We start from the raw sequence: 25567 nt of genomic DNA on the forward strand, positions 1-25567 counted from the left end.
GAAAATATTAAGATATACAAGTTTAAGTTGTGAAAATGCTCCTAGTAGTAATAGACATGAGTAAAATCTTTTATATAAGAATATACACTGTTCTCTGAGGTGTGTTTCTGGCAACATTAGATATTCTAAATTATATGTACACCATTCGATGGAATGATTGCAGTAAAGAGTCACTTGGAAAAAATAGTTTTAATAGGTAACATTAATTTTGTGCTGCTTGCAGGCTTGAATGTGTGTAAATTAAGTAAGTCCTGATGGCGAGAAAATTCTCGCAGGAAGATGTTTCAGGTGAGAAGAGCAAGAGAAGGCAGCTGTAATTGACTGCTGGATTCTGTATCATCTGGCTTCATTTGGGGAGGTAGTATTGATGGCAAGAGATGTGATGAACTCCAGAAATTTTGGCTATGTTTCAAACAGGAAAGAAAATATGTTGTTGCCACTTCAACTTGATCTAACATACATGTCTGTGTCCTTCTAATCCTCTAACTTATTCAGTTGTGTTCAGTTTTTTTATTGAATTTGTCTTTGTGCCCTAAACACAGTATTTTATTTATTTCCTGATGTCATTCCACATTTTTTATTGCAGTTCCATTTTTTCTACTTCATAATTTCAATCTCCTTATCTAGCAATTCCCAGTTTCCCACCTATTTTTCCAATAATTGGCCATTATTTTCCATGTTTGCTCTTTTCCAGACATACTTTGCATTTGCTTTTAGTTCTGCTAAATTTCTGCTTCCTTTGTTTGTGTTTAGCTTTGTATGTAACTTATCATTGCGTATATGGTCTCTTACTTTCTCCTTATACAGTTTTTCCTCAGGGTAGGTTGTTCACTAATACTGTCGTTTTGTTTTTTTCATGCTCACTCTATCCTCTGTTTCATCTTCTCTGCTTGACTGGTTTTCATTCTTCTAGTCTTCATCTGTTTTTGATAATCTATGTGTTTTACTGCTTTGCCAGTTCTCACTACATGGTTTTCTTCTCTTGCCCTCCAGTTTTGTTTGTTTTTATGATGTATCCAGGACAGATTTATGCCTCCCGTTTATTGTTGTGGTAGGAAACTATGGAGACCACAGGAGAGGTAGAATTTGAATTCAGGTGACACTGTTGTGTCCTGCCTGGACAAAAACAGTTTTAGCAGCTACATACTGAATGTTGATGAAGTGTTTCAGGGATTTAGTTTGTAAAACTTAAGCCATAAGAGCATGTGCAAACTGTTTGCTAAGGCAAAATCAAGTGGATTTTCAGAATGTGGAAAGATTACTTGATGGATTTAGTTTATGCAAATAATACCTTCCTTAGGTGCCATTTTTAAAAACCCTCTGTTCTGTCTTTTATCTTCCAGTTTGTTTGTTCTCCCTGTTTGGAAGTAAAAAAAAAAAACCAAAAAAGTCAGCTCCAGGCAGGAGCCTCACTTGAACAAATTAATTTTTGGACTACTGATGTCAACTTGCTGAAAACTGCAAACATTGAAAGTAAAGCCAGAGAGGTGAGGAGTGCCAGCTGGCTGTAGCAGGCTGCCAGCCCTTCTGACTGTGGCTGCTGCACTCACAGTTATTGCAGCTGCATGTAGTGAAGCAAACTTTTCTGGAACTTCAGTCTTGGGATAGCAAGTTGTGGATCCCAGAAAACTGGTCCATGACGGACGGACTCAGGAATATCACCACTCAAGAACCTGCTGTATCTCTCTTCCCCCTTGTTGTATCAAACCTTAAGAACAAACCAAAAAAATTCATGTAGTGAGGTGCAAGTGAATATTTTTATTTTCAGCATTTTTCAGTGAAAATGCCTACTCTGAATTACATGAAAAAAAAATTATATTCACCCTCTGAAACTTTGCAGAGAAGGTAATAGTTTTAACAATGAGACCAAGTTACCTGGAAAGCCCCTGACTGTGGTTTCTATTAGGAAATAACCATTCTTTTAAAAAGAAAAAGTTCAGGGTTCTTGTTTGGAGAATTGTTTTCAGTAATATCTTTAGAATGGCTGTGTCTCATCACTGGGTGGTGACTTAGCAAGTTGTCTTTTCTATTATTTTGGACTGTTCCATTGGTTTTGGAAGTGCTGTGGATGTTCAGTAGCATCCACTTGTATGTTGCAGTTTATGGTAGCATAATGTCATATGGTTTTCTAAAAGTGGCTGTTTTGAACTGGTTTAATTTAGGTACTAAAGTTTGCATATGGAAGAAATTCTGTAAGTTGAAGTTCTCACATCATGCAGACTTTTTTATGTACTGGTGGTACATTGTTAAGAGTCTTGGAGTTCTGACAATGTTCTCAGAATTGTGATATGTTGGTAATACTAATATGCAGTACCAGTGCCACTGGTGATAGTGTACTGCATCCCAGTGTAAACTTAACTAACTGCAAGTTACCACTATAACCTACAGCATTTTGTAGAATTCATGAGTGTCAAATAATTCAGTTTAATTATGAAACCAAAACAAATTATTTTCAGTAGCATATCTCTAATTTGACAAGTTTTGATATTTCTTTATGTTATTTTTTCCATGTGCTTTGACATTTGAAGAGATAAAAAATAAAATTCTACCATTTTTAAGGCAAATTTTAAAAAAAAGTCATGTCTTAAAACTCATGAGGTTTGTGGCATAAATAGAAAAATGTAAAAATTTGAAGTTTTTCAGGTGGGTTGTGTGACAGGGTGGATTTATTAGATATTAATATAAACCCAGAAATGTGTGGTCAAACAGGTGATACATGGTTCTGAGCATTAAGTTTTGTGTGATCGTGTGGGTGTCTACATCTGGCTGACTCACTCATGCATAGTCTATATTTGAAATATTTTGACAATTACAGGGTCTTAAAATTAGTTTAAAATCATAGCAGAGCATATAGGAAGGGAAGTGTGTTATCTTGAGAGGAGCCTTGGTTATTAATTCTGCTTTTCAGACAGAACTGTTTCTCATGACATGTGCACCAAGCTCATGACATGGTGCACAAAACCAGTGCCCTGTTTTCTTTTATGTAATTGGTGGCTATTGCTGTACAATGAGCAGACAGAGGTGTAAGTGACTTGTTTGTGGTTATATAGAAAGTCTGTAGCAGAGGAAAGGATGCAAACCGTATCTTGTAGATTAGAAAGCATGGTGTTGCATGTGTGTTTTTTCTCATGGCAGTGCTGGTTTAGACAGCATTAGGAGGACCTGCTTAAGTAACTTTATTCTGTCTGTCAAGTGTCAGTTAAATGTAAGATTCTCATCCCCATTCAAAATTGAAATAGTATGCAGCTGCCTTCAAGTGCACATTCAATTTTGAAAAAAGAAGAATCAGTATAAGCAATAAAAATGTCAAAAGCATGCAAGTGAAAAACTAATAGCAAGCTGCCTACAGTTAATTGGAACATAATTCCTTTGAAGGTGTGATCCTTTGCCAGTGCTTATATACCACTAGTAGTTGGTTTGTGAGTAGACAAGGATTTATTTAAATGGAATTGCAGTGCTTATATACCACTAGTAGTTGGTTTGTGAGTAGACAAGGATTTATTTAAATGGAATTGCCATCTGAAAAAGCTTAACCTCAAGACATGCCTGTCTTGACATTTGTCTTTGTTTTTCAAGCTGAATTCAGGCACTTAAAATGTTATGGTTCATTGTATCAGAAACAGGTTTCTCTATGCAGTGGGCTAGTTGAGTGTAGAGGTTTAGTGCCAATTTACTGTTGGGTAAGAAAGACTACTTGGGAGGAGAAGCTTCTGTGTATAGGAATTGAGAGCAGTGGCATTTTTTTACAGCTATTGGAAAGATATGGTCACCTGGACAAAGCGTGGATTTAAATACCCAGTGCTAGTGTGCATTTCTCTAAATATGCCAATATCCATTTGGTATCAATGTGTCTTTCTTGAGAGAGTGGCTGTTCAACAGATTCCTCTTTTCATTCACCTCTGAACTACCTGGGAGCAGACTACACTGTCAATCAACTCTTCCATTTACTGAAACCTTCCATACCTCCAACAGAATCAGAGAAAAGATTAATTTTTATCATCCTGTTATTTTCAATGTTAAGTATCAAAATTGAAAAAAGGACTTATCAAGCCTGTTATGTTTGATTATGTGGTCAGAGTAATCTTTTGATTTGTTTGTACAGATTTTCTACAGGTACTGCTTACAACCAGTTTTAGAAAAGGAATCCAGAGGGAGTTGCTCACAGTAAAGGGAGGTGGTTGACTAAATCTATGTATTTCTACTGTTTCATCTTGAACAGCTAGAGAGACTGTGTTAATTTTTAAAGACTATCCCAATGTTTTACTTCCTTCCCACATATGTATTTGTCTATGTCATCATCATATTTATCAGCCTGCAGGTAGTTTATTGTGCCATCAGATTTTGGGGTTGTATTGCTAACAATTTTGAAGTTATATCAGGTGTCATTAGTAATACTTTTTGAGTAAGTCTTAGCAAACTGTTGAATTAAGTCAGAAGACCAACTGGCAGTCAAAGGAAAGGTAAAAACACAGTCAAGAATAATAGAAGAGGACTTTGTCAAGGTGTCATACACTCCGGTTGTATTGGAGTAATGGCAGGAGAGTCTGTCTGTTCCCTTTGTAGTTAGGCTGATCCCAGTTTAATACTGAGACAAGGTTGATCAGTACGCTTTTAGTTTTGTAGTGGTGTTTGACTTGTAGCTACATTGTGCTTTAGCCTTGGTACTCTGATGTCAGTGCAGTCTTAGTACCAAATACCTCTCTGGAAGCTACTTTGCTTAAAATAGGCTAGAAGTTTGGGGTTCTGAACATTCTGAATTGTAAGAACTATCATGCTGATGAGCCTTTAAGATTTTACTTTTTTATTTTCAGTTTTAATTTTTAGGATTTATAAATGTATACTATGTGTTTCTGTAGAAGGAAAATTTTTAAATTTTCCTAGTGTTATGTCAATCAGTGCATTTACTTTTAGGGATACACTTAGATTTATTTCTTGCAATGCTTAGAGTAGTGAAATTTAATGAAGTATTGGGACTTCTTTTGGAGTTTGTGAAAGATGTATCTGTTTTTATTTTATCTGTACTCTTGATTTAGGAAATGTATTGCCATTGAATTACCTCGGTATGTGTTTGAGAATGTCCAAGTGGCAGTAGGTATGAAGAACTTAATGAAGGCCTTCTTGGTAAAAATCTGTATATCCTTGTAATCCTTTCCCTTCAAAATTGATTTTCCACAGCTGCTCTTGTCCTAATCAGATTGGGACTACTGTTCCTATGTTTTTTCTGGGTTTGTAGTATGCTTCAGCTGCCATAGGGTACCCTGCTTGTAGATTAAGAAGTGTTTTAAGAATTGTATCAGCTTTGTGCATTGACTTCCTTTTAGTTCCAAGGTGCAATTTAAGGATTTGCATGCAATGTGTTAAGTGCCGAATAGCTTTTGCTTTGCCTGCTAGAGCAGATAAGAATTTATCATGCAGTTTTCTCCGGTTCCCTATAGATTAGATAGTGAAGTATACTCCTTTCCCAGCCTTCTGTCCTTTGTAATGAAGCCATAATTATTAATCTTTAATGGCGCCTGCAATGCATAAAAGACAGACTTGGTCCTTATCTCAAATGTTCTGCTTGATTTTATTGTACTTGGTTATAAAAACATTGAAGGCTGAAAATTGTATTTGATGCTTCTATCAGTAATGTTACTAATAATTCTTGCCTTGCCTTTTCATCTGTATGAATGTCGCCATTCTTGGATTATTTCTATGGTTTGATTTGTCTTTATATGATCCCAGTCTGCTTCCTTGCCCCACCTCTACTTTAGTATTTATTTATTTATATAATTATTTATTATTGTTGTTGTTACTTATAAAACTGAAGTATATATAAATAAAGAACTATCCAAATTGTCAGCTTTAATGGACTATTATTTTACTTTCTCTCGTTCTTTGTGATTTTAGTTTTGTATCTTCTTTCTACTTGTAGTGTTTCCTAAGTTCTACTTTTAAGTTTTTTTCTTCTGTCTCAAGTAATCCATTTGTTGAATGTGTTAAGTCTCCTTGTACAATTTAATTTTGAGTCTGTGTCAAACACTACAGCATTTTTGTACAGAGTAAAGCTTAGTTTTGGAATTGATTAGAGAATATGTGTTTTGTAAAAAACCTTTGACTTTTGGACTAATAGATTGGAAGTTATTTTCAAGTTTTATAATACTAATGATTGTCTTTTCTTTCAACTAGTCTCATTTCAATTTAATTGTGTTATTTGTAATTACTAGTTCCTTGTAGCCAGATTTCAAACATGGTATTTTCTGAGAATTATTTCTCCTAATTTTGTTTCTTATTTGTGTGCAACTATTCATGAACCACATACAGATGACTTCTTGCAGAGAGATCTGCAGGTGGCATATAAATAAAATTAGTATCAGCAGATAAGACAAATGAGGGAGATGAAGACCAAGTCATCAGATAAATAAGAATGTCCCCATCTGTATTGTGATTATTTGCTTTTTTGGTTTGCTGTTGTAGACATGTCTGTGGTATTCTGCTTCCTTGCTTGAAATCTTCAGCAGCCTTGACCGCAACCATTTATGTAACCTACAAACCAATTTGATCTTGTGGTTTAAAGGTGTAGCCGTTGTGCTTTAGAAGGAAGTGAAGCATTAACATATAGGAGTAAGGCCAAATGGCTCCAATAGTTCATCCTAATGTAGTGTATCTAAAATACTTGAAAGAGTAACTTGGTATTCACTTGACTCTTGATTATCCAAACTGGTCCAATACCGGAAGAGTAGTGGCATTTTTCTAGTTTTCAGATACACTTGTAGGTAAAGCGTGTTTAGAAATTGCAGCTTAATTCTGAATTTGGATTATTTTTTTACTTTGTCATGTGTGTAACATCCTTCAGAATACAATGTGCAGCAGCTGTGACAAATGCTGTAATACAGGAAGTTTTTTCCTTGAAAGAAGAAGGGATCCTAAAATAACAACAAGGGAACTGTGCAAAGAAAATGTCTAGTTTACTTCTTTTATATAAACACCTCCTCTGCAGAGTAAATAATTTATCTTTTTTTTATGGCTTGATAAGAAACTAATAGTGCTATTAGTTGTGCAACTAGTTTCACAAAACTGAGAATGAACTTTAATTGTGTTTTCATTTAAGTTATGGTAAAAGTTAATACCTTTAAGTAATTAAGTTACTCAGTTCTGGTAATTACTTCTAAATAACCTTGAAATTAGCTAGCTTTGGAGTATTGCTTGGCTTCTTGAGTGTAATTCAGTATGAGACAACTCTGTTTTCAGGTTTCGGGGAAGGCCTTGCTGCCCACACATAGCTGGTGCTGCTGCTAGCATTCTCTGAGTTGGACATATTTTTTTGCTTTACAGTGTTAGCAATATTAAGGCAAAAGAAAAACTCTAAAGAAGAATTAATCCAATCATCTAGTGAGCAGCTGCAAACTCTTTCTTTGTCTCGTGTTGCATGAAATGCTTCTGGCACCCCGCAGAGCTGCTTCTAGTAAAGCTCTTGCATAGTGTAGGTGTCATGTGAATGCTTGGAGATAGAGGTGAGATTTTCACAATAGTTCTAACTGTAGATTTTATGATTAATTATGTAATATATGCACATAAGACACTGAAATGTGAATGTTGGTCACAAAGGACTGGTATTGTTGGGTTGGAGAGAAGTAATGGAACTTGTTAAACTTTATATTTAATACCTGTTAGTCACAACCTTAAGTTCAAACTTACTTTTTGTCTATTACTAGGAAAAACAAGGGATTCCCAGTCAGCCAGAATGGAATCTGAAATTGTGCCAAAAATTGCCAAAATGACAGTGTCTGGAAAGAAACAATCTATGGGATTTGAAGTTCCATGGTAAGCCAAGCCCTCATACATCAAGGTACATCAGCAGCTCTTTTTTCAGACTGATGCACCTGTAGCAAGTTTTCTTATTTTTTTTTCTATTTTTCACAGCAGTTCTAGTGTCGCTCTTCAGAACTAACCATCTCAGCTTCTTGTTTGACTCAGAATTACTTTCAGAAGATGGTACCTCACGTTTTGAGTTTAACAAATCCTTTCACTATGAATAGTGCATAGAGATATCAGGTAGTCAGATTATTTAAACATCCGCTTCATAGAATACTGAACTTTCTTGGTGTTCGTTTATTTTAAATTTAGTCCTATAAGTGGAATTATGAAATCAATAAATCTTAACTGTAATTGCTTGTTCTTCAAAGGAAGTAATGTATTTAAGAATAGTTGATGGGGAAAACAATCACTTATGGCTAAACCATGCCTTCCTCTGCAGCTTTTATTAACTTTAACAGGTGTCCAGGGTACAACTGTTGTAGAGTTTGGTCCTACTTGTGCTATAGCTAAATTAATGCTTCTAATTTTATCCTGACTTGGAACTGTTAAGGGGGATGTCTCATGAGAGCAAGAAGACAGACATCTGAATCAGAGTCTACCTACAGCAATAGCCAGCAGTGAATAGTTTAAGAAATATACAAGAACAGGGCATGTATGCTGGGAATATGGTCCATGACATATCATGGAGTAGTGTTCTGTGGTTCCCCACAATTTTTATTTATTTTTTTGTTTTGTCTATTTCTATTAAGAATGGTTAATGTATTTTTCTTACTTACTTATTCCATTTTGAACCCAGTCTTAAAATAGCTATCTAATCTGTGGCAAGAAATTCCACAGTTCATCCTGAGGTCAAAAAATTCTCAAGTGTAAGTGTCAACATCGCAACCTCATCCTGCAGTGTTTGTAATTCTGATCTGGAAAGCATTCTTGGAAGTAAGAGGGCAGCATAGTCTTTTTCTTACAGTATCTTGTGTATGTTTGATAACTGAGTGGAAATCAAGCAGTTTCATCTACTTAAGCACATTTAATGCAAGGTGTGAAACTGATGTCATTATTTGTTTATGCTACCAAATATCATTGCTAAAAGACATCACCTTCATTTAATCTCCTTAGATGCAATAAGCTCCAAATGAAAAATTTCTGGGACTTTCAAAGTATTTTGTCTGTACTGTTAGAGAATTGCAATAGATAAAGGAAGCATATTTTTTCTTTCACTTGCTGTCTACTAATCAGTGGCTCTGGGTTTGACAACTGGACTCATGAAGTTCCAGGTACCTTCATCTCTTTTGTTCTTATTAAATTTCTTAGAAGTTGGAGTTTTTCATGGGGACTTCTAGGTAGTAATTTAATTTGGATAGAAGTTTAGAAAAAGAAAGGAATATTAAGTGAGTGAAGAAGATCTGCTAGCTAATTCTATGTAGTTGTGATTGATTTTTTTTCTTTTAATCTCTAATAATGGCTATTTAAAATGTTTGTTTCTAAAAAAGAGCAGGTACAGAATTTTGTATCTGATACTTAGTATTTTGTATCTGATACTTACCCTGTGCCTGCTCCACAGGGAAGGAGGAGATAAGAAGAATGCTTCCTCATCTGAGGCTTAAGTAATCCTTGGATAGGCTAGTGATGACTCAGTCTCTGATGAAAGGTGGTTGTCTCCAACATAGTTCTCAGCCATTCTGCTTCTTTTCAGGGCCACTGACATAGTTTGTATCATGCTTGCTTACAGTTGAGTGGCAGAAAAAAGATTAAGCCTTCAGGATCTGTGGGTAAATCCTCTAAATACATCCTTAATGTTGCTCTTGTGAGAGCCCATCTGGAGTGCTGCATTCAATTCTGGGGTTTTCAGCACAGGAAAGACATGGACCTGTTGGAGTGGGCCCTGAGGAGGCCACCAAGAGTATTAGAGGGATGAAGCACCTCTCCTGTGAAGGCAGCCTGAGAAAGCTGGGGTTGCTCAAGCTGAAGAAGGGAATGCTTTGGAGTGACCTCATTGCAGCTTTCCAGTAGCTAAAGGAGGTGTATAAGAAAGATGGGGACAGACACTTCAGGAGGGCTTGTTCTCTCAGGACAAAGGGTGTAATGGTTTTAGACTGCAAGAGAGTCTAGATTGTATGTAATGAAATTTTTTACAGTGAGGATGTTAAAACACTGGAACAGATTCCCCAAAGAGGTGGTGGATGCTCCACTCATGGAAACTTTCAAAATCAGACTGGACCAGGCTCTGAGCAACCTGATCTAGTTGAAGATGTCCCTGCTCATTGCAGGGGGGTTGAACAAGATGACATTAAAAGGCCCTTTCTAACCTAAACTATTCTGTCATTCTGTGATTCTGAAGATGGTTTTTAATTCATCTCAGTGGTACTGCTGAAATACTAATTGAAAACAAACTTCTATTTACTGTTGAAATTGGATATACTTTAGGTGTTTAGCTTTAAGTGGGAGGAATAGGTAAGAAGTGGAATGATTTGTAAAAGAGCATGAGATTTGGAGCACAGCCAATCAGTGAATATGGAAGAAGATACAACTTAAATGGTAAAGTTGCCTGCATGTGTTAAATACCCCTTCTTCAAGGAGTCTGATGAGGGCCTCCTTTCTTCCTTTGTCTGACAGACTGCTGTGGAGGCACTGCCAAGGCCTATGACATTGACTTTATAGAAGCGGAGAATCATCTATTTCTAGACATGAAAAACAAATCATGAACTTCCACCTCAATCTAGTAGGGTTAGTTTTTTTTCTTCTGCAGTTACCTTCTGGATTAATGGCAGGATAAGGATAACCTGTTGAGGAACAGAAAGAGTCTGTGTTTATTAACACCTAAGAAAGACTTGTTCCTTTAGAGCCTTTTTATAAATTCTTTATGTTCTTGTCTCATTGTTAATTTACTGCAGAGTGTTTATAATAATACAGCTTTTTTAAAGTATATAGTTTGTCACTGACCAAAAGCACCAGTATGAATTATTCAAAGCATTCTAAATGGATTCTGCAACATCTGTAACTCTGCCCCCAACTTTTACTCCAAAATATTTGTATGGTGCTGGTGCAGATACCATTAGAAGGAAATTGTATTGTACATATGAACAAGTTTTTGTTGTTACCTATATGGGATCTTAAAGGTAATTTTTGGACCATGTTTTTAAAAGCAGCAGCCTTGCGTTAGCAAAAAAACCCCATTCTTTGACTAACTATTCAGACTATGATTCAGTCTTGTTTTGAGGTATAACCTCATATTGATCAGTGAATCTTATTTGGAATGGATGGGTTGTTAGATGTCATTCATTGCTTTGAGCATTGATTGCCTTTGTTGCTGGACATTCTTAGTGGGATTGTCTGCAGAAAATGGAGTTTGCTGGTAAACTGATGCTCTAGCAAAACTGTTTACTGGGCTTTTTCTTTCTGTTAAGTAATAAAGGAAGCCAGAAGAAGTTGTGACCAAAAAAAGGGTTGATTATTTTAACTAGTCTGACCAATATTTTGTAATTAATAATTTTGAAAGGGGAAATAAATGTAGACATTTCTGTAATGACTGTAAGTACTCCAAAAGAGTCGGTTGTGTAAAAATAATTCACCCAGCATCGAGACTAAAAGACTGAAAATAATGTTTAAAAGCTAAATTCTGAAGAGTTAATATAGAGCAGATGAGCTTTCAAGTTCCTCTTTGAATGCATGGTGGTGTGAACCTTTCAATACTTGTGGGAGATTGAATGCCTTCTAACATCTCTTATAACAACATAGGTTGCATTTATTAATATTCCCCAGAAAACAGTAATGTAACCATAACATTTTATTCAGTTTACTGATATGGTCCTTGTTGGCAAGACAGCATAGGAAATTTCTGGCCTGGCAGTTTTAATTTTGACTAAATGTTGGTCCCTGCCAGGCTTTGGTTTTTCTGCTGATTTCCAAAAGAGCTGTGATAGACTGTTTTGAGATTTATTGCTGAATTGCTGATGGTCAAGCTTTCTGGAGTACATCAATATATGTGCAATCTCAGTGCATATGCAAGGTTCATAATAGTTCTGTCCTTTCAAAGAAGTTGAGTTACATAATCAGTCAATGTCTCCATGTTACCAGATAGCAGTGGTTGGCAAACTGAGACTGCTTTGGAGAGTTCTGTCAACTCCTCAAACAACGATGCGAGCAATGGTTTAGGAAGTGGTCTTCCTCCAATATAAATTTTTTTTCATATGGTAGGTTGTCATGGCTCAGACCAAGCTTGAACTTTTCTACCAAAGATGCTTTCTAGTGCAGTTGACTTGGTTATATTCCTGACTGCTTGCACTAGTGACACACTTGTACTGCCTTCTGGCGGGAGTTTTCAATTCAGTAATTTTGTAAAACCTTATGGGAAGAGGCTAGCTGATGAGCATTTCCAATGTCATTCATTTTTGTCTATTGACTATCAGAAGTGGAGCTCCTTAGCATTTTTCTGAGCCCTTATCAGGCTTTCAATAAACTACTCATCTGGTTGCCATGAAGCATAAGTAACTGTCAGGGTCTTACTGTTGCATTTCTCTTCATGTACTTCCATGAGACTGGAATTTAACCTGCCTGCTTTCCTGCTTAGGTACCTAGCAATAAACTTGCTCTCCCCTTCCCTGACACTGGTCAGCAAAAAGCTGAATTGTGTTATTAGGGATATTCTGTAAGTAGATCATATGCTCTCTCCATTCTGATGTTTCTTCTCTGAAATGGCAAGTCTAGTTTATTGTGGCACATGTTGTTTCCAGGTTTCCAAAACATAATATCTGAAACTTTTAAACTCTAGCAGTGTACTGACTCTTCAAATACTGTACCCTTGAAAAAATAGCAAGGCCTAATGATGGCTGGAGCTTTGTTTCACTAATTTCATTTGTATCTAGCACTTTTTCTTTGCACCACCCAAAATAAAAGCTATTTGGCAGCCTTCAGCAGGGGTGGTTGCAATGAAAGCTACATAGAAATGAGAGAGTACTTGGTCTCTGTCAATGACCATGGTTCTTTCAGATGCTGTGATTAGTTTGAATTCTACCACACAAAATCCATCTTGTTTTGGGGAATCCTTACTGACATATGCTTTGGCCTGCTGGAAGATCTTAGCAGCTGGGATTAGAAAAAGAATCATTACCTAGTTTATTGAAATAAAATTTATAGGCTTGCAAATAACCTCTCTATGAAAATACATTCTTGTCTGTTAATAGGCTGATGTGACAATGCTTGATTATATTTTGGAAAGCTATAGAAAATATGAGAGTTATGTTTGTGAGTCACATTACCTTCAGCTTCATCTAAATAACTGCCTTTTAATTTTTTTTTTCACTTTTGAAAATTTGGTTTGGGAAGAAATGCATACACTGAGAAGGAGAGAAAATTATTTCCAGCTGTAAAGGCTGTTTTGATATGACTTCTTATACAAATAGTTTTCTCCAGAACTTCAAATATTAGACTTTCAAGGAAGAAAACTTGATACCAATGTAAAATACCATATTTGCATTTCAGTGTGACCTTTGCATATTGGCACTAGTCCTGGTACTTCAATGTGAACATGCTAGGTATTATGCTGCTAGATATTATGCTGAGACTAAAGTTTGCCTGAAGAAAAGGAAAATTATGGAAGAGTCCTAATCTTGATGGTTTTCTAATGCAAATTAATTGTAAATATATGAGGCTCTCTTAAATAATGGAGACAAAAATTATTTGTTATACTTTACATCATTCAGATGATTTTTAATACCTTATCACAATATGTAGAAAACTTAGTTACCACAATTCTCTGTATATTTTACCCTCTATCAACTTGATTGTTTCCAGTCTGTTTTCATGAAGTAAAATTTCCCTGCAGAGACATTGGAATGGCAAAACAATTATTTTCTCCAAAGTATGTTGTCATCTAAAACTTAATGTACTATTTAAGGAATTTTAAAGGCAGAGCCTCCTGTTCAGTCTTATAGAAATGCTCTTCCCTTTTCCAGTAAAAAAAAGCATAAATCGTTGTAGTGACTTTTTTCCCTGTGGAATAATTTGTGTGTAATCAACTTTCTTCATTGCTACATGTAAAGCAATGATGACCAACTATGGTTTTGGTTTAGAGAATCAAGTGTTATCAAGGTTATTCAGCTTGTCAAGCTGCAATGCTCTCTGTAACATGGTGATAGTTGGTGATACGGAACAGTTGGCTTTGTAGTGTGAATTCTAAAATGTCAAAAGATTGTGTGACCCAAGGTGGTAGTTTGATAAAAACTTGTCCTTCTCTTAGATGTGGTTTGGAATATTCTGATAGAGTAACTTCTTTTAAGAAAATACTTTAATACAAAAATATAAATAGACTTTGTACATCTATATTTTATTTAATATCAAATCGACTTTATACAGAATTTTTTATCTATTATGCAGAAGTACAGGTACCATCTGTACCCCTGCAGCCATCATAGCTGGCATAAACCAGGTTGTTTGCTTAGCTAATTTGGGAAGCATGCCTGGGTATCTAGCCTTGAGGCAAGAACCTGACCTTGGGTTTTGGAAAAAAAAATGGGTATTTAGCCTTGAGGCAAGAACCTGACCTTGGGTTGTGTAGCCAAGAAATGAGTGCTGGAATTTTTGCTTTGGTCTCACAATCAAGAGAAAAACTTGGCTTTGGGCCTTATAAAAAGGTGTCAAAATCAATCAGTTGGCTGCAGTACTGATAACACAGGTGGGTTCTGAAACTGTGGGGAAGAAGGGGGAGCTGTAAAATGTCCCATGGTACTTATTGCTGTGATGAGAGGCTAAGTTTGCATTTGATCTGAACATTTATAATGTTTAATTTTTTACATCATCATAACTCTTCAACAGCTTTCTTTAGTAGACTAACATGTTGAGGCTGTATTGTTCCATGAGATCTATGTAATGGAAAGGGGCTAACACAATGCAAATACTCCTACGCAGACAGAAAATGAGAAGTAATGTCAAATAAAAGCTGAGATGTCACAATGTGGGATTCTTAAGTACCAAAATAATTAGTTTTGTTTGTAGAAGTTGAAAAGGTTAAAACAGGGTTGTTTATTGTGGGTGCAGGCAGAAAGTGGAGTGAAAATTTCACTGTGGATGTGGAAACACTTGACTGAGAGCCTGCATGAAGAGCTGTTCCAGAGAAAGCAGTCTGCAGCATGATGGTACAGAACTTGAAAGGATTTCCAGTTTTCCAGGGGAAGAAGCTTCTTCCCCTTGGATAAAATTTTAAGTATAGTGTTTTGTAGGGATTTTAGTTTTCTGTACAATCAGTGGTTTGTATATTGACATTTGCTGTGATAGAATGTTGGCAGACCTGTAATAACTACTGCTTCTGTTCCAGTCTTGTTTCTTACATTAATGCCTCACCATGCAACTCTATCAGGCAGTAAGAAAGCTTTTGCTGTCTTTAAAAGTTTACTTAGAGTTTGTTTTTAGTGATCATCTTTGCTATGACAGATAAATAATAATATTGTATATTCTCAGAAAGCTTGTGTCAATCAGGAAAATATGTTCATTTATAAACTGGAGATAAAAAGAGACAGTGTAAGAAAATAATATATTTGAGATTATTTACCATTAGGATTAGTATGGTGATTTGTAGGAGAACAGGGTGTTATAAAAATGGACTTTGAGAATCCAAATGTCTTTAGTCCTGGGTGTCTTGTTTGATGCTTGAAACAATTTTTTTTCAACATTGATAAATCTCAACTCATCTGTTACAGTTCTGTGTAAGCATTGCACTGTAAATTGCAGCTTACATGTGCTTAATATCAACTCTTTGTTACATTGCTGTTCTCAGAATAAAACATTACTATGATGAACTGTAGTAATGGTACTGTACGTGGAAACTGTTTCAGGATCTGTGCTTCAAAGTTGACTTGGGCTCTTAGTTCAGAGGAAACCTGCTCTGTGGTTGTTCTGCATAATTATCCTTTCCCTTCCTGTTAAAGGAAGGGTCTATGGAAAGCTTGTTTATCTTTGTTTATCTGTTTCATATATTTTACAAGATTTCATCTTATCTTGCTTTTGTAAACAGTGCTGCTTTTCAGACAAGATGTTCAGAGATGGTATCTGTGCGGTTTTTATCCAGCTGCTTATCAGTTCCACCTTAATGGGCTTATCACATACTCCTTGAGGCTTACATGTTAGTGAATGGAAAACTCAATTTCTCTCCCTTTTTTCTATGTTTTCTTTGCCATGTGCATTCTTTGTGTTTTCTTTTTTCCCCTAGTGCGATTGCTGAGGAAAATGGCCACACTAATACACCTCAGAAAGGACTGTTACCTGAAGATGCCAGTGTAGCTTCTGGAGTGCTTGAGGCTGTCTCAAAATCTACGCCTTCACCCCAAGTAGTGCAGGTTTCAGAAGAGCAGAATATGGTGCCTACTCCAGGAAAAAAGTCAAGCAAGGCAAAACCACAAATAGATGTGAAAGCAGAGTTGGAGAAGAGACAAGGAGGAAAGCAGCTGCTGAATTTGGTGGTAATAGGTAATACTGTTAAATTACATTTCTGACAAGCATAAAGTTTAAAAATTGTGTTTGAATCTGGAAGTTATATGGAAGCAATTCCCTTCCCTCACTCCAGGGAAAGGAATCTCATACTGTTTTCAGTTGCATCTGCATTTTTTGGAAGGAGTACATTCACATGTCTTTGACTTGGACAGTGAGGTTTACTTTGAGCATACAGAACATGTTTGGTTTGGTTTCATTGTTGCAGCATGTTCTTTTTAGCATGAATTTGGAGGTACTCTATGGCTGTCATGCTAACTGGCAGTTATTATAACCTGTCTTCTTCCTGTGTCTTTGTCTCACAGGATTATGAAGTTCTATGGATTACAGAAGAATTAGTGCATGTGATGTTTATATGTTTAGTCTATTTCTTGTGCTACACCTAAATTGCATAAATTTCATGAATAAAGTTGCTGTAATATGTATTTTCTTCCACAGGACATGTTGATGCAGGCAAAAGTACTTTAATGGGTCATTTGCTCTACCTTTTGGGAAATGTGAACAAAAGAACTATGCACAAATATGAACAGGAATCTAAAAAGGCTGGTAAAGCTTCATTTGCCTATGCATGGGTCTTGGATGAAACTGGTGAAGAAAGAGAAAGGTAGAAACACATTTTGATGGGAGTTACCTTTTTTCTGTGAAAGAACAGCTTTGTCAGAAAATATTAGTCTGATAAACTAAGCATTGAAATGTCAGTTCATCACATGTGACTTACATTACTTTTAAAATGAAATCTACAAATTAATTAAATTAACAATATTTGTATGCTTTATAAAAGGCCTTTATTAATTTTAACTGTGAGATTTAAAATTGCATTTTTATATTGAAGAAGTGATTTTTCTGAATTGGTATTTTTGATTGATTGATTTTTGATTCTATTTTCTCTTTGCTCTGAGGTTTTTATTTAAAAAAAAAAATCTGGAGTCATCTCTAAATGTTTGGGGTTTTGGGGGGCTTATTTTGTTGTTGGGATTTTTTGGTGATTGGGAGCAGCATACTAAAAGTATCTTCTACTACAAGATGTTTAGTCCCTTCAAAGTTCCTGTCTGTCTTGATTGTCTGTAAAGGGAGATGCAGATGACTATCCCAGATGCAGACATGTGCATGGTAGGTGTTTGCATTTGGTGATATGGATCCTATCCTGTGTGTCATGCAGAACATGTGGAGAGTAGCGAGATGTGGAACTGAGTCCAAGTGTGCTGTGATCCTTCCTTGGTAATCAGGAGTTGTGCCTGTGCATCTTTGCAAATGTGTAGCTGTCCCATACCACCTATTTTTTTTTTTTTAGCTCAGTTATGTTTCTCTTACATTTTTCTGAGGAACTAAATATCAAAAGTATAATTAGTAGTGATTTAAATATGCGGTTCAATTTTCATATTTTCACTGTGCTTGTTGGGACACAGTCTAAGGGTGCATGGGAATACTGGGAATTCTGGGTATTTTTCTTCACAACTGGATTTACTAAAAGGCAGCTCTAGCGGTCTGCTCTTCCAACACACAAGGTATCCCTATAGTGAAGGCTAAATCAGTGAAAGATATGAAGGGTGTGATTTCATGGTTGTGTTTTTAATATCTTACTTTATGTCTCTGTGAAGTTTTAAAGCAGTCTTAATGGTGCATTGCATGTATGCTTTATTTAAGGGGAGTGACAATGGATGTGGGTATGACCAAATTTGAGACACCAACTAAAGTAATTACACTGATGGATGCTCCAGGCCACAAGGACTTCATTCCAAATATGATCACAGGAGCTGCACAGGTAAAGATAGTCTAAAATGCTTTTTCCTTTTTCCAATATCAGTATTATTTGTAGCTTCTTAAATTTTTTTTTCTTTTAAAATCTCAGATGGAATGGAATCATTGTTGGTGTTAACCTATCTTTGCATTTTCTAAACTTAAAAGAGAATGTGCTTGTTAAACATTAAAGGTAGTTGCTTTTTATTGATGCTAATGTTTGGGAGGAAGGTTTTATTATGCAAGTAGTTTAATAGTAAGTTGCAGTTTGATAAAACCACACTTGAGCTTTGAAAGCTATTCAGATATTATATATGGCTACTCAATGAGTAGTTCTGTGAAAGTCACATTGTAGGTGAAGATTTTAAGTGATTTTGAGCTTAAAGAAAAATGATTTATAGATCAAGCAAAACCCATTTTTCTGTTTTACAGTGTATTTTGTAGGGGATGGGAAAACAGATAACAAAGTTTATACAGAATGCATTTATCTTGTCAAGAAGAAGATATTTGCAGAGACTGCATGCCACTTGTTTTAGGAACAGTAGGTGAAGTCAATAGCATTGGACACTACCCATTGAAATCAGTATGGCACCTACCAGTCCTCTATAGATTATTATTTATATTATCAGAGATGGGGTAAAAATAGCATGGTTACATTATATAAAAGGAATGATTTTTTTTTTCACTTCAAGGTACCCTTCTTTAAATAATAAAATTGATTCTCCAGAGTAGAGATTTAGTAATTTTTTTCCTAAAGCTAAGCTGCGTATAGGTTTTTGCTTTGTCTGTGTCATAACTGTCTGAAATATGGGTTATATCTGAAGATCTTTGTTGAGTACTTGGATGAGTACTGCTACTATGATCTTAGATAGAGAACTGCATGGTAGGAAGACTGGTTTGTCCCAAGTTCTGCTTTAGCTCTGAAGCAGAGCCTAGGTGAGGATTCAGACCTTGTGACCTAGTGGTTAGGCTGCAGAAGAGTCAGAAGTTTGCAAATTATAGTGTATTTATTATAAAACCATCTATATGGCAGAATATGTGTTGTAGCAATTTTGAGTTTTAAAATTAGAAGTGAATCTTTGGTTTCAGAGCAGTGGAAAATACTGACTCAGACGTGCTGTTTTTTACAATTGTTGTTTAAATAGTTTTTCTTTTTGGGGAAAAGTATCACAGACAGAAGTAGAAGAGCTGCAGATCCCTCAGCAATTGTATCAGCTCAGCAGAAGACAGGTCTGACTGAATAAAGCTTGGTATCTCTGTGTTCCAGCTCTCAGGGTGATGAGGGACTGGTCTGTTCTGGAGCCTGTTAAGGAATCACTGAAACTGTGCAACTGTCTGTTGCCTGTTAGAGTAGGCTTAGTGCTGAAGCAATGGCTGAAAATGGCTTTAGTGTCTTTTTATTGTGGAGAATGCTGTTAGGAGGTGAACCCCCAACTACTCTTATGCAAAATGCACATCAGCCTTATCAAGGCCAGCATCTGGACTTTGATACACATTCAGTAAGTCCTTGAGGTACTGTTTTTATAATTTAGAAAATGCAGAATGTCTTTTTTTTTAAGGAGAAGTTCACTGCAGTGCACTTCTGAGGCTGGGAGCTCTGAGGAAATTCATCAGTTATCCTTTTCCTCTTCTCACACTCCTGCTGTCTCTGAGCTCTGGGCATTTCATGCCTAGGATGAGGCCAGGGAAGTTCAGAATCAGGACTCTCTTCCTTTTCCTGGAATTCTGAAGCATAAACATTTAAGAGAAGGGAAAAAGTACCACTTTTTCTTCTCTCTTTCCAGTATGTCCATCTCTTCAGTCCTCTGAAATTGTCTTACACCTGCCTGTTGACACCAGTACCTTTGTTGTTCACATTTGTTGCCGTTGCTTAGTACATGATGATGATCTGACTGGCAATTACTTACCAAAGCAGGAAAAGTACAAGAAATATTAGCAGCATTTAAGGCTAACAGCAAGATCTGTGTCTTTCCCAGGGCTTACATGCTGACTTTTGTGCAGTGCTGTAGACTTTTTGCTCTTAATGCTTTGGCAGAGGGTTTATCTAGGTGATAAAATAGGCTACTTCATTTTTCCCACCTTGTGATTTTGGCATGCTCCAGTGTGTTGAGTGGACTCTGAAGCATTCACACCCAGCATCCAGTCAACAGTACAGTACAACTGGTTCTCCCATTGTATAATGTGGTGATTTGTTTGTAATTTTTGCAGCTTCTCACTAAGAAGACAGTGTACAGACTGAGGCAGAGAGAATTAGACATAGTGCTCATACATTGTTCTAGAACTTCTGAGCATAGGCTGCTTTTGTTCAGATCTGTGCAGCATCCACAGTGGGTAGATTGAAGGGGACAGGTTCCCCAAACCAACAATTGTCCTGTGTTTAACCAGGAGGTGCTGGTTTGTGACATAAGATGAAATAATGCCATAATATCTCACCAAAGTTGGTATGATACAGATGCATTGAGCACATGAGCACATCAGAATTCCATCTATGTAAAGTAAGTTTTGTGTGAAATGTTACTGATTTAGGTATTTACCCAGATTATTTCCACCTCTTAACCACTTTTTTTTTTTTTCTTTCTTTCTAATGTAGGCTGATGTGGCAATTTTGGTTGTGGATGCCAGCAGAGGAGAGTTTGAGGCAGGGTTTGAGACGGGTGGACAAACTCGAGAACATGGATTATTAGTGCGCTCTCTTGGAGTGACACAGTTGGCTGTTGCAGTCAATAAAATGGACCAGGTACACGTTTAGTTTCTTCATTTAAGTGAAGGGCATCTGTCTAGATTTGTAGATATTAAGTTTAAGAATCAGTATTGTGAAACTCATAATAAAAAGCATTGTTTTTATTATTATTGTGAAACTCATAATTAAAAGCAATAATAAAAGCATTGTTTCTTTGCTTTCCAGCTCTGTCCCTTAAGTTTAGACTTTACAATGCTATTCTTTTTATTTATGGGTGTATTTTCAAAGTACACAGAAGATTAAGTTTGGTGCTAAAATGAGCAGGGGTCCCTTTTGTACTTGTGGAAATCTCACAACAATTAATGTCAGTGGAATCTGTAAGATCATCTTGGTGGTCATTTAGGTCAAGACCTCAATAGTTTTATTTAACTGTGTAAAGTATGTTAAATATTTCTATTTACGTTTTAAGTTACTCCTATAATGAATATATCTTACTGAACCTGAATTTTGTGTAAACGTAAAAAATTGAAATTAAAAGGGCTTGCAATTTTAGTGGTGTTTGTGATCAGTAATTGCTAATGTGTATGCTCTTATATATTCAAGTATGAATGCACCTGGAAATCTCATGTTTATAAATACACATCTGTTTCTACTACAGAATTGATGACATGCAGCTGTATGTTCAAGTCATGGTTAAAAATCTATAATTTTATTATCATATCATAATCTGTACTTTATTTTAGGTCAATTGGCAACAGGAAAGATTTCAGGAAATTACAAGTAAGCTTGGCCAATTTCTTAAGCAAGCTGGCTTTAAGGTAATATATTTGTGAGGCCTTTGTTGCTTTGTTCAAGCATTTGGGTGGGATGAGCTTTTCCTACAGTCAGGTTATTTTGTGTCACTTTCCTGCCACTGCTACATGCACATAATGTAGCAAACGCCTTTTCTTCCTGGTAGAGTGATACTGAACCCTGCATAAGGGTAGTCAGTTCTTTAATACTCTTTGTGTCATTTTTGTTTAGGTCTGTTGAATCTTTGGGGTACTCAGATCACTTGTAGTTTCTTGGGATTGTTGTCTATAAAGCAGAAGAGAGCAAGAATTGTCTATCTTAATGTTCAGTATTACATGAATGACAGTAGAGAGTTTTATACTTGAGCAGGTATCAGTGTGGATTATGAACTCGTGAGAACTGTCCTCTCATGTTTTCTGGGTTCCAACTACTATTCATTTGGACTGGCTGGTTTTCCTGCAATCCCTATGCATAAAGCAGCAATTCAAACCAAAGTTTTCTTGTCAAACATGGAGGAGTTTATTACCTGAACTCAGTTTCTAGTTGTCAGCATTGATACCATCATATTTAATTATCTCCAACTCTTTGTTGGAGCAGAGTGATCAGGCTAGAGGTAACCACAAAGGAAATGGATCCATAAGTAACCTGCTTTCTCCAGGGGAAATACAAATGTGACAACTATGCTTTTAAAGTTTAGATGCATAACATTGAAAAAATGCACCTCTCACTTCTTCTAGGAGATCCTGTTGTTAATGTATGCTTCACATCTGTTTCTTTTCTTTATTAGGAATCAGATGTGGCTTATATCCCAACAAGTGGCCTTGGTGGAGAAAATCTAGTCACAAGGGGTCAGTCAAGTGACCTCACACAATGGTATAAAGGAAAGTGTTTGTTGGAGCAAATTGGTAAGTGCAATTTTCCTCATTTAAAATAATACCTCTTAGTCCTGTGTGTGTTAAAACTTTTATTTTGGGTAAAATGTGAGACAAACTCAATGAAATGTAACATAATTAATTTCTCTAACGGAGAAGTTGCTGAGACAGTTATTACATACAGACATTCTAAAAGATCTTATCAATTTATTTGCAGATTCTTTCAAGCCACCACAGAGATCAGTGGATAAACCATTTAGACTGTGTGTTGCTGATGTTTTTAAAGGTTGGTTGTTTTTATAGTGTTTTTACCGATATTTAACACAAGTGTTAAAAGTGCTGTCAAAATAAGACTTAAAGTTGGAACTTCATGTGTAGTCCTAGACCAGAGAAGGACATTTTCAAGTTCTATTCCTTGCCAAATTTTAAATAGTACTGCTGAAGGTGAAACACCCTGGAAACGAAATTAAGGAAGCTAATCTGCATGACCAATTATTTGTCTGTGTAATGAGTTCATGGTTCTGTGGGACTTTCCCAAACTGGTTCTGCTGGACTAAATCAATATTTCTCGAACTTTTTATGAGTGTGGCTTTGGGCTCTTTTGCTTTCCAGTCCTAGATTTTAAACAAGTTTGTCTTGTTCCTTTTCTGTTCATTGGTGCAGTCGTGAATAATGATATGTTCCTTAATTTTGTATAAAAATTTGGGCAGGTGAGGTGGAAGAAAATGGTGATAGTGCTGTGACTGTTACAACCAGCCAAAGATTTAAGGCAGTGAGCTATTCCCTAGCATTAATAAAGATAGGAACAGCAAGAACTATAACTAGTTCTTACTTTGATTGTCTGGTGGAAATAGAATGCCTTGAGCCTGTAAGGTTTTCATGGTAAACTTGATTTTTTTTTTCCATTTAATGATTTACAATTGCAGATAACTTAGAAGAAATAAGGCTTCTAGACTCAGCCCATTTGAAACATTCTGAAGATCCCTTGAGAAATGTTGCAAACCAAATGACAGCATGATTTGAACTGTTGTAAATACTTGTAATCAAATATTATTATTGAAATTCATATTTTAATAAATTTTGCTTTCTATTTAGGATGTTTATAGGGGAAGTACAAAAAAAATCAGATTGAAATACTGATTGTAAGTAGTACAAACCTGGAAATACCAGGTTTGTGCAATTTTCATGTGGGCCCTTGAGAAAACACTAGATATTGTGCATGCCCTTAGTTAGCTGATTTAACTAAAGCCATAATGCTAAATATTGAAGAGTTGCATGGGAAATTACCCCAGTGTGATATCACTGGTTTTGTCATCTATGCCATCTCTGTGTTTATTTTTTCCTCTTTAATTTCATGAGCTGTGGGAAAGTATGTTAGGATTATTGATTGAGATCTTTCAAAATAATATATCACAGCTTTTCAGCTTCAATAATCATTTTTGGATTGAGAAAAGTTTTGCAAAATGAGCAGTTTTGACTACATCTATTTTGCTAAAGTATGCAAAAAATATGACTTTGGAAGGGACACAATTTACGTATAGAGGGTTTATCACTAAATGTGGCCTTTTAGGTGTTTTTTAGACTATTTTTTCTTACGTTATGATCTCAAAACTTAATCAGCTTTGATGCCACCAGAGGAAGTAGCTGCAGATACAAGTACATGAAGCAGCAGTTGTTCTCAGCTCAGTTCCATACCAGTGCATGCCCAGGAGGAGCTGTCCATAGAATTGTGTAAAAAGTGAGAGTGCTGAGTGTACTCCTACATAGTTTGGAAAACCCCTTTCTCTATTAAGGCTGCTCACATATCATTCACCTGCCTCAGCCAGCTTTTAGCTGTTATCCTCCACAGTCCTCCTAATATTCATTCTCTCCAGGCTAACTATTTCTTGATCTGAGAGATCCCTGAGTGAATAAATCCCTTTGGTGCTGCATCAGTCTCCACTTACCATATTATAATTCTGTCTAGGGTATGACTGATCTGACCCTAGAAATGCCTTGTCCATCAACCAAATCCTGAGTACAAAGAGCATGTCCTGGCAGAACCCAGTATCATGATGCACAGAAATTGGGCCATTTTTATGCCCTGATTCTGTCTCCCACTGTCCATTTTGCACTTGCACTGATTTCAGGGGGAACTGAAGGAACTTGACACTTTTTCAGGAAGCAATCAGCATGGGAGTTGGTGAAGCTTCAAAGACCAGATTGGTTTACCAAGGCAAACCTGGTGATGATGTGAACAAAAGATAAATGGTTCTCAATTGTGCTTGGAAGTGGCTGAGAACCTGGAATCAGGTCATGTGTCTGGTTGCCAAAAGTGCTTGCAAAGCCAGCTTCAGGTTGTTTTGTGTACTGTACTGAGGTGGTGTCTGTAACGTGACTTGGGTATTCTTTTTCTAGCCAATATCAGCTTTGACAGTTTTCTGTCATCTGTTAGTTGTCTGTGTTTCATCTCATTTGCTGGAATGAATAGAGGAAAACCAGCATGCAGGCATACTGGTAATATTTTTCCAGATAGAAAGATGGAAGCATTCACTAAACAGAAGCATCAACTTGTTCTTTTAAATTCAGCTCTAAGTTCAGCTTTTAATTTAATGTGAGACACAAAATACTAAGATGCTTGCTTATATCACAGAATTCTGATGTTCAGCAAAAGATTATTTGTTGTTTGTGTGGATACTTAAAATGTCATTGTAGAATCAGTTCAGAGTTGTTTTTTAAATGCACCTGCAAACACATGCTAAGAAGATGAGGCATTTGTTAAGGTGTATGTGCATAAATGTCTATGTGTAGCATATCTTTGGAAAGTAATTGGCATATCATTCAAATGATGAACAGGCTCTTAGGACACTGAAGATGAAAACTTTGCAGATCTTTTATTCAGAAATACTTAATCATCTCCAGTTATAATAGTTTCTCATATTAAATAGTACTGAATCATTCTTTCACTTTTCCAGGAGTAAAAGTAATATGCAGACAGAGTATGTAGGATTCTGACTCAGTTAAACAGTAAAATGGCATAGGAATTTGCACCTGTATGCATGAGAATTATTATGAGAGGTCTGTCATATTCCTTTTATCTGTAATTATAGTGAGAAAGTGCTGAATTAAATAATATTGCTAGAAATTTAGGGACTTAGTCTAATACTGAAAAAACTAAAATATATTTCTTTATGTACCTACATTTGCTTAAAGACAAATATTTCTTCCTTAGTTC

General features: G+C 36.1%; 1 protein-coding gene across 4 annotated transcripts in view; it reads left to right on the top strand.

Moving 5' to 3' along the window:
• Window positions 1–25567, top strand: part of HBS1L (HBS1 like translational GTPase) — a 59049-nt gene that overhangs the window by 25945 nt on the left and 7537 nt on the right. For all 4 annotated transcript variants that reach the window (XM_071436202.1, XM_071436191.1, XM_071436194.1 and 1 more), the window contains 8 exons: window positions 7695–7803; window positions 15995–16251; window positions 16711–16876; window positions 17917–18034; window positions 20600–20746; window positions 21433–21507; window positions 22269–22386; window positions 22571–22639. In XM_071436202.1, the coding sequence (XP_071292303.1) occupies window positions 7695–7803; window positions 15995–16251; window positions 16711–16876; window positions 17917–18034; window positions 20600–20746; window positions 21433–21507; window positions 22269–22386; window positions 22571–22639 (1059 nt within the window). The remainder of the gene's footprint in view (window positions 1–7694; window positions 7804–15994; window positions 16252–16710; window positions 16877–17916; window positions 18035–20599; window positions 20747–21432; window positions 21508–22268; window positions 22387–22570; window positions 22640–25567) is intronic.

The sequence above is a fragment of the Agelaius tricolor genome, unplaced genomic scaffold (genome assembly GCF_023055355.1).
Source record: "Agelaius tricolor isolate 1412-34295 unplaced genomic scaffold, bAgeTri1.0.p SCAF_1, whole genome shotgun sequence".
Taxonomy (NCBI): Eukaryota; Metazoa; Chordata; class Aves; order Passeriformes; family Icteridae; genus Agelaius; species Agelaius tricolor.